The sequence below is a fragment of the Calliphora vicina genome, chromosome 5 (assembly GCF_958450345.1).
Source record: "Calliphora vicina chromosome 5, idCalVici1.1, whole genome shotgun sequence".
NCBI classification, from domain to species: Eukaryota; Metazoa; Arthropoda; class Insecta; order Diptera; family Calliphoridae; genus Calliphora; species Calliphora vicina.
In genome coordinates, this window is record NC_088784.1 from 49,200,780 (window position 1) to 49,211,413 (window position 10,634).

Here is a 10,634-nt window from a genome sequence, read left to right on the forward strand (position 1 = left end):
GTATTATACTATTTTTAACAACGTTAGAATCTATTGTTGCTTCCTTTTTTATGCAACTTTGCTGGAAGTATTTTACTAGATTCTAGCGAGTAAACCGTTAACGGGTCCTTAAATATTGTTTGCCACCATATTATGCTTGTTATTTTAGCATTAAAAAACACTTGTCAAATTGTCTTCGACATAAGCACTACGTGCATTTTACTAAGAAAACGCAATATATTCCTTCTACGAGGTAATATTTATTAACAATAAAAAGAGATCTTCGTCTCTAATTTAAACTTGAAATTTGTTTGTTTTATTTTTATAACAATTTTGGAAAACTTGGATTGATGCCAAACATTTGGTCCTAGCGAACCGAATTTTAAACGAGTACTGGATCTTTAGGCATCATTGAACTCTATCATCCCTTGGCAACAATACAGTCCACCGGCAATATATATTTATTACATATTTTATTTTTCATAAAATAAGGTACGTAAATATATTTCAATTTGAGCAAAAGTGAAGTGATTAAAATTATTTTGTTTTTAACGCGAAAAAATACATATTTCATTTGTGCTTTATTTTAAATATTTTAAATTGATTATTAGATATACACCCTTTTGATGACATTGTTTGTCATATAGGTTGGTCCCTCTAATATTTATATATACATATATTTGGCCCTTATAGTTTCTAGGTTGTATTGAGTACCATGCTTTCTCTTTTATATGGTTGATTATTTCTGTTACACATATACTTATCAAATTTCTTTTTTCCTAGTGGAAGCTAGTTTTTCTTATCAAGTTGCTAATTTACTGACATCAATTAAAGAATCATTATCTAATAATGATGTTTTATAATGTAATATGTTTGAGTTTAAGTTTTGACTTTGTTCAATTTTATTTATAATCTCAGCAAAAACTTCGTTTACAAAGGCTACAATGTCTTTTTAATAATGTCTTTTTTAATAACTTACTTTTTAAGTAGTAAAGTCTAAAAAACAAAATAAACAAACAAAACAAAAAAACTGTTACTTTTTTTCAATTTGCCCATTTTTTTATTGCATGTTTATTTTTAGAAAAACAGAAAAGAATATTGCATTACTGTGTGAAACCCATTATTTGATGCACAATGAAATAACTAAGCAGTGGTGTAGTGAGCACAACGGCAGACTACCAAACAGAAGGTTGCAGGTTCGAATCGGGTCTGCGACTTATTTTTTTTTTTATTTTTATTTTTTTTGTGTAAATAAAAATTCTATAAATAACTCTACTAACAAAACAACTTATTTCTGGGCAAAATATAAAGGATTACTTTTGGGACATCGCGAACAAAAATAATGACTTCTTACAGTAGAAAAATAAGTAGTTGAATCGTCAAATTCCCCTTATTTTTCGGCTTATTTGTAAGAAAAGTTTTTGCTGGGATATTTATTTAATTTATATCATAATTATTTAATTTATTTTATATTTAAATTTTTTAATGTAAACTATTTTTTTAAGTAGAATTTTATAACCGATTATGGCCAATAGGCTAGGTTGTTGAAAATAAATAATAATAAAAAAAAAAATATAAAACTCTTCGATTTTAGAAATATTGTCACTATTGCTTGTTTTGTTTGAACAAATAAATTAAATTGTTTAGCCGTATTATAAACTAACGTGATCATTGTCGATATTATTATTATTATCGCATACAAATTAGTAATTCTTACATTTTCTTTTGGGCGATTATTTGTTTACAGATTTACATCTGTAAATTACAATAAAAATAATATATTCCACTTCTTACATTGTATTGGTCACCCTACGCACAGTGGGGGATCTGAAAAAAAAGTGGAAATAAATCTGTAACTTCTAAACGAATAGCCCGATTTTAAAATTTCCCATGGCTATAGAGGAGGTGTCGATAAGTTTAAGTTTTGAATTTGGGCTTAAACAACCAAGGGGGGGCCGAGGGGCACCTCGTCTATATCAAAAATTAAAAATGATGCCAAATTTTTGTTTGCGATCCGATTTGAAAGATTTTTATATATATGGAATGTACTAGACGAGATCTACAAAAAACATTACTTTAGCTATATATTATAGTTTACGAGTTATTCGCATTTGAAAAGTAAAATTTTATTTTTTTTGCCTACCTTGGTCTGCCATTTTGCTAATAACGGATCCAATTCTTTCCCGATTTGAATACTTGAAGTATCTTTTTTTGAATTAACAACAAATTTATTAATAATCTTAAGAAAGAATTGTTAAAAAATATCTACTGAGTCAAAAGTTATGTGCATTCAAACTTAAAAAAATAAGTTCGAAAAAAGTACCTACATTAATTTTAAATTATACAGAAAATGAGAAAAAAATAAATAATGTGTTTATATTTTTCTGAAAGATAACATTTCGGGAAATATTATAAAAGCAAAATAATATCAAAATTCGTATTATTGCGTGGTCCAGAGCCTTCCGAAGTAGACCTATTTTTTATGTAAATTTCAACTTTAGACAACATATTCTAAAATTGCATAGCTGCTTTCAAAAAATTAAGACCAGTTTTGTATGTCCCAATCTGTTCTTCAATATCATGCAAAGGGATTTCATATCCCCGAGCTTGGTACCTTCAATAGATCCAAAAATCAAAAAAATGCCAATTTTGGGATTTTTGAAAAGTTTTTTGGAAATTGTGGTATTCTCAATAACAAATCTAAATCCAAATTTTCACTTTTGCATTCCGACAAAAAATGTCTATATAATTGTAAAATTTAATTAAAAAAAATATTCATAAACCAAAAAGTTATAGCAGTTTAAAAATTTAAATTTTCAACAAAAAATAAAATAAAAATTTATCTTTTTTTTGCAAAAAGAAGATGCAATTTCCAAAATATTGATGTATAATATATCTACCTTATTTTGTCCACGTGTCACATTAATGAACGAATGATTAACATGTCTAGTGAAATTTCATCACCAAGTTATTTTCTTCCATAACAACTTCAATGTTAGGTACTTGTATAATACATAAGTACAACCATTAAGCCATTGCAACTCTTTTTTAACAATGAATCCCAGGTATAATATGAAATACCTGGGATATCCCTAAAACATATTTCATACATAATACTATTTTTTTACTACAGGTAATAGAACAGGTAGATTTCATAGCATACATTTCATGTGAAATATTTGATAAATAAACAAAAAACTAAAGAAACAAGTAATGTTTTTTTGGGAAAATATTTTTTATTTTTAAATTTATAATTAGCTTAATTTAGTAAAATATCTAAAAGATAAAGCAAATCATTAAAGTCATGACTATTTGCAAACGTCAAACTTCTGTAGCAAATCCAACGTTTCCTCATAGATGATAAGACTGGATCTTAGACATATTATACATCAATATTTTGGAAATTGCATCTTCTTTTCAAAAATGTTTAAATATATTGAAAATTAAAAACTTCATAGAAGAGTTTTTGCAAAAAAAAAGATAAATTTTTTTTTATTTTTTGTTGAAAATTTAAATTTTTAAACTGCTATAACTTTTTGGTTTATGAATATTTTTTAATTAAATTTTACAATTATATAGACATTTTTTGTCGGAATGCAAAAGTGATTGAGAATCACACAATTCCCAAAAAACTTTTCAAAAATCCCAAAATTGGGATTTTTTAGATTTTTGGATCTATTGAAGGTACCAAGCTCGGGGCTATGAAATCCCTTTGCATGATATTAAAGAACAGATTGGGACATACAAAACTGGTCTTAATTTTTTGAAAGCAGCTATGCGATTTTAGAATATGTTGTCTAAAGTTGAAATTTACATAAAAAATAGGTCTACTTCGGAAGGCTCTGGACCACGCAATAATACGAATTTTGATATTATTTTGCTTTTATAATATTTCCCGAAATGTTATCTTTCAGAAAAATATAAACACATTATTTATTTTTTTCTCATTTTCTGTATAATTTAAAATTAATGTAGGTACTTTTTTCGAAAAAAAAATGGCGAAAAAAGATTATTTCTTAGGATTATTAATAAATTTGTTGTTAATTCAAAAAAAGATACTTCAAGAAAATTGGGAAAGAATTGGATCCGTTATTAGCAAAATGGCAGACCAAGGTAGGCAAAAAAATTAAATTTTACTTTTCAAATGCGAATAACTCGTAAACTATAAGAGATAATATATGGCAATGTTTTTTGTAGATCTCGTCTAGTACATTCCATATATATAAAAATCTTTCAAATCGGATCGCAAACAAAAATTTGGCATCATTTTTAATTTTTGATATACCCGAGGTGCCCCACTTTGGGGCATTGTGGCTCGGCCCCCCCTTGGCTGTTTAAGCCCAAATTCAAAACTTAAACTTAAACACCTCCTCTATAGCCATGGGAAATTTTATTAAAATCGGGCTATTCGTTTAGAAGTTACAGATTTATTTCCACTTTTTTTTCCACTTTTGTAGTCAGTTTGACTACAACATAGTTTCGGGATATATTTTTTAATTTCTTTTATATTTTTGTAATTAATTTTTATATATTATCGAAAATTGAATAAGGAAAATGCCAGTCACTCCAGTTAATAGATTCATAAGAGCATCGGATGCTCTTATTGCTTTTGAGTCAAAATTTAATGATTTTCCTGAGGACATTCATAATGTTTATAACTTGGAGGTTCAGAGCGCTGAAATAAAATTGTTATGGGAGAAAGTTAAAACAACATATGAGGCCTGTTTAGATTTTTTGGAGAATTCTGATACAGAGCCTAGTGATGTAGATGTAGCTGCGTCTAAATATCAGGTCACATATGTAGCCTGTATGAAATGTTTAGGTTCGATTAATGAGAAGGTTAGCAAATTTAAATCGGTACCGAACGCAAGTGTTTCACCAGTAGTGAATTCTGATTCTGGGGATACTTTGACTCTACCCCCTTGCGATGTCGACGCATTTGGAGGGGATTATGATTCTTGGCCGGCCTTTAGAGATTTATTTCCGGCGATTTATATAAACAGCTCGCGCCTTAGTAATGTAGAACGTCTTTGTCATTTAATACGTAAGACCGAAGGTGAAGCTAAGGATATTGTTTTGAAAAGTCCGTTGAGTAATGAGGGCTTTGAAGTAGCCTGGCGGGATCTTAAGATTGCATATGAGAATCCTCGTATGTTAGTAAACAACCAACTGAAATTTCTGTTTAGTCTGCCATCCTTTGACAAGGAAACTAGTGTCGGACTTAAGACCTTACAACGCGGAATTAATAGTTGTCTTACATCCCTTTCTATTTATAAAGTGTCTACGTATAATTGGGACCCAATTATCGTCTTTATGCATTCAAAGACTTCCTTCATCGACAGTTTCTCTTTGGGAACACAGTGTAAAGAACAAGACGGCTCTCTCCCTTTGGCAAGATTTGGATAACTTTCTGACGGAAAGAATTCGGACATTGGACTGTCTTAACAATCTTAAGGGTAACGTTTTGGAAACAAAGTCAAACCACGTGAAATATTCTGTACCTTCTGACGATGTTACTTCTTCGAATATTTCTTGTATTTTTTGTCCTAACCAATCTCACTTTTTACGCACTTGTCGACGATTTAAGAGTCTTCCAATAACTGACCGAATTTTAGCTATGAACGAAAATAACTGTTGTTCTAATTGTCTTTCAAGGACACACCATGTCAGCAATTGTAAAAGCAATAATAATTGTTTAATTTGCGATTATCGACACCATACTATTCTTCATCAAGAGCCAATAGAAAATTCAAACGTGGAATGGCCTACGACTTCTTCCGGTCAGAGTTCTGCTGAGGTTCTTCGACCCACTAACTCGTCACCGACTTATCAACGATCTTCTACTTCTACTAATGTTACGCAAACTCGACAAGTATTTCATACACGTCAAAATCAATCTGTTATCTTAGGAACTGCATCAGTAAATATCATACATAATGGCAATAGGTATCAGGTCAGAGCTCTTATTGATTCAGCTTCGGAATGTTCATTCGTTAGTAATCGATTACGAAAAAGGTTTAAACTTCCCACGCATTCTTCAAATGCTAAAGTTTCTGGCGTAAATAATGCGGTTTCTGTAGTTTCGAGAAAGGCTTCCTCTCTGAAGATCGGCTCTGATTTGGATTCTTCTGTAGTACTGAATACCACGGCCTTTGTTTTGGCAAATATATCGGAGAATTTGCCTTCGATTTCTGTAAACGCCGACATTAAAGGATTATTGCCAAATCTTCATTTGGCAGATTCCAATCCTTTCCATAGCCGGCCTGTTGATATTCTTATTGGGGCTGATTTATATCCGCAAATTATGTTACCGGAAATTCGACGAGACGTATTAGGGTCATTATTGGCTCAGAGAACAATTTTTGGCTGGATACTGACAGGTCCAGTTAATTTTATATAATTATCAGTTAAAGACCTAATGCTGTCATTTGATTATTCCTCTTTTTATTACTATGGATCTACATCTATGAATTAAACACAAATGAATTCAACATTTTAACTAACATTCGAATTGTATATTTACATTATCATTAAAAAAGCTCATTGAAATTGAAAAAAAAAATATATTTACGATTTACCCTAGTATGTATTATTTTACTATATTCTTTATAAAAACAATGCCTTTAATGGTCAGTTGATGGGTCTGTCTAAAAACCATTCAGTTGATGGATATGTCTAAAAACCATTGCCCGCAAGGGTCAGTTGATGGATCTGTCTAAAAACCATTCAGTTGATGGATCTGTCTAAAAACCATTCAGTTTATGGATCTGTCTAAAAACCATACCTATGCTGTTAACATTACAACATACATTAGTTGTTGTTGTTGTAACAGTTCGACTGTATCCGATTGTTCTTTCCTGTAATTATAAGAGTGAATATTTTAATTATTTGTGTTGATGTCAGTAGGTGGAAGTGGGAGTTGGAGAAACTGCGCCACCTCAGTTGGTCTTAACCACAGGTCTATGGGGCGCAAATTTGTAGACCTGGTGGGACAATTAAATAAATGTATTGTATCGTGAGGACTTTGATGACAGGCGGGGCAACGGTTTAAAGTGCCAGGAACGATACGTTCTCGGTAGCAGTTGAGGAAACTGCACCAACCGGCTCTTAATTGTGCTAATATAGTTCTTGTATGCCTTGGTAATTGTCTCTCACAATCCGATATCGCAGGGGGGTGTTCATTTAGGACTCTGTTGCATGTGTAGCCATTAATGGCTTCAGTAACCGCCGTTTGATGCAACAATTTCCGAGCACTTGCAATAGACAATCTGTCGACGTCCGATGGTATGACGTCTTGGATGTCGCTGCGAAAGTGTCGAAAGTCCATCCGGATGTGTCGGGGAAGAGGATCCTGCATCAGAATCTGATGGTTGGGGTGACTCGGCAGATGGCATGCCAACAGGAACTGTCTAGTCAACAACACATTATGTTGTCTGACCGACAGTAACCTGGTCTCCTCATGTAGATGATCCACATTCGTCATCTTGACACAACCGGTTGCGATCCGGAGAGCATTATTTTGGGCCGTTTGTAAACCTCGCCATTGGGTGTCACTGAGGAAAGAGGTCCATACTGGGGCAGCATAGTTGAGAAGAGAGCGACCAATTGCCTTGTATGTCGCTACAATCGTCTCTTTGTTCCCACGTTCCCACGACAATTGGATCTCCGTTCCGGAACGACCCGAATCATATTCGGCCAAAGATTGTCAACTCAGCGACAGCTGTACAAACATACATTAGTGTTGCAAGGTGGCCGGCAATGTTTAGGTTGCATCCTTTTGATAATAACTACATTAAACGTATTATACTATTTTTAACAACGTTAGAATCTATTAGTATTTTACTAGATTCTAGCGTGTAAACCGTTAACGGGTCCTTAATTATTGTATGCCACCTTGTTGTTGTTGTTATTTATATTATTTATTTATTTATATTATTGTTGCTTGTTATTTTAGCATTAAAAAACACTTGTCAAATTGTCTTCGACATAAGCACTACGTGCATTTTACTAAGAAAACGCAATATATTCCTTCTACGAGGTAATATTTATTAACAATAAAAAGAGATCTTCGTCTCTAATTTAAACTTGAAATTTGTTTGTTTTATTTTTATAACAATTTTGGAAAACTTGGATTGATGCCAAACACTTTTAATAACCATTAAAAATTCTAAAATAAATTAAAATTATATATTTTTGTGATAACTTCTACTTAGATATGTTTTTTCAGCGTTACGTCATAACATATTTAACTTTATACTTAAATATGTTTTTTCTAAGTCGTTACGTCAAAAACATATTTATCTCGGCATATTTATCTTCACTCACATCAAAATAATACCTTTTTGTTGATACAAGGTAGTCACTAATTATCACAAAAATGGTCTCAAATGTGGTTTTCGAGATGAAAGAGTAATCGGAATACGTTGAAATTTTTACAGTAGATAGATGTTGTTAGTTGATTTCTTGCAAAAAGTGAATTTTTAAAAATTTTGAGTTAATACAGTATTGTTGAACGAGTGCGACATTGTAATCTAATAAAAGTCGCGAAAATAGAACCCGTTTTTCGTAAACTGTCGCGATTATAGAACCTGCAATGTTAAAATTAAGCCTTCGAAATAACCGGGACGTCGCGATAATAGGTAGTTGCGAATACCGAGCTTGATGTATATGAAAAATTTTAACTGAACCACCGCGAACGCAAGAAAATCCGCGGATAGCAGTCGCTATAAGCTGTGTATTTTTTATTTTACATTATTTTTATAACAATCACATAGATATTCCGACTTTAATAGTAAATATTACCGTAATAGCCTCAGCCGCTCTTGATTATAGACCACTTCGCCGATCATTTAATTTTTTTCAATACTATAGCAAAGTTCAGAAACTTATGATGGACACTGTATGTATCTTCTCTATACATGAATTTTTTACATACAACACATATTACCTTCTTATATTCCATTCCATAATATAATTCTCTGCTTAGCTTTTTACTCGCAAACTGCTCCTTTTTTCGATGTACAGCTACTTTATGATAATTTTTGTCAATGCCAATTTATTTTCACACATTTTTGGAATTTATATTTCGTTTGAGCTATAATTTTATCGACTTAATTTGATTGCCCTTTTTTGCAAAGCTTTGTTTTCCAATATGAACATACAACAAATACGAACGAGTATATTGCGAGATTCATCAAAACAAAAGAACGGTGTAGAGAAAATTAGTAGCACTGGAAATTTGATACACAAACAACCACCAATATTTGTTAGGTGTTGTCAAATTGATAACTGCACTTATTTAGAGATCGCAATTTTCTTACGAATTCATAGGTTTTTATTAATATTTGTATGTCTTTCAATTGAATTACATAGTTTATTGGTCACGAAAATTTATACACTTATTTTACAAATTGCATGTCAGGAGTGATGCCATATTGTACATCATTATACTGTAATCACGCCATACTTATTTTTACAGTCCGGCAATTAAACTATTCCACGGATTATTACACTGCATAACATATAACAGATGCACGACACTGGAACGCAAAATATTTAGATACATACATATGTAGTAATGTATACAGTAACTAAAAAGGAAACTTTTTAGAAAATGTGCACAATTTGAAAATTTAAAAAAATGAATTAAGTAAGCGATTATTTAACTATAGTAATACGCCGGCATTAGCCGGTAAAAATCTGACAACCATCCGATTAGCGTCATACAAATATTTATTTGCAAATTTCTATGTTTACGTCCGCTTGAAATTCTTAATACGCTGGCGTGTTCTGACATTCAGTAAAACTAAAACATGTATACACAATCATGTGCTTGTGCTTGTTTCAATCATTGGAGATGCCAGATCACTCCTTCATAAAAGAATCATCAATAATAAAATCTTCATAGTCCACCACCAATTTTTTATTCAATCTGGAAAATATTTGGTAAGTGAATTGTTCATTTTTACCATGAACATTTATTCGAATTTCGTTAAAAATTCCCGTATGTAATGTTATTAAATATTCGACACATACAAAAAACTGTTCGAATAATTCGAAAAAGCGTAATTTTTAATAACCGGTTTTTAGCATTTTAAAACACTTTAAGAATTAAAACTAACAGAATTAAAAATCTAAACGAATTATCACTGTTGACATTTTGACGCTTGTTTAAAAAAAGAGTATTTTTTACGATTTTTACATTTTTTGTTACAATCATGTGATTTTGCTGTTTTGTAATTTAATTTCTAAAACTCAGAAGAAAAAGTTTGTTGTTGCTATTACAACTTGCTTTCAAGTGTTTACTCAAAAATTAATTCAAATCAAACTTATAACACATCTGAGTATTTCATTAAAACCGTTTTGTGTTACGAAATGAAATTGTTTTCTATAAAAAGTTATCCTTATTTGGTTTTTTTTGATTGAATTATTTTATTTTTTGCTTTTATATTTATGCCCAGTTTTTGACTTCGTATTTAAATCAGAGAAGCAAGCCGATTCAAAAATTTCGGCGACAGCTTATGAGCAACAATTTTCGGCGGCGGCGGCTAGCCGGCTCTACGCCGAGTTTTCTATCGGCTGAAAAAAAAATCAGCTTAGCCGAATTCAAACAATATAAAATTAGCTTTTTAATACATTTTTATAAATACCTAAAT

General features: G+C 31.3%; 1 protein-coding gene across 1 annotated transcript in view; it reads right to left on the reverse strand.

Moving 5' to 3' along the window:
* The window catches only part of sbb (scribbler), a 401,061-nt gene extending 391,484 nt beyond the window's left edge, over positions 1 to 9,577 (reverse strand). Inside the window, exon 1 of the mRNA XM_065512292.1 lies at positions 8,927 to 9,577. Coding sequence (XP_065368364.1) covers positions 8,927 to 8,941 — 15 coding nt within the window. The 5' untranslated portion in view covers positions 8,942 to 9,577. The remainder of the gene's footprint in view (positions 1 to 8,926) is intronic.
* Between the last annotated feature and the right edge of the window lie 1,057 nt (positions 9,578 to 10,634).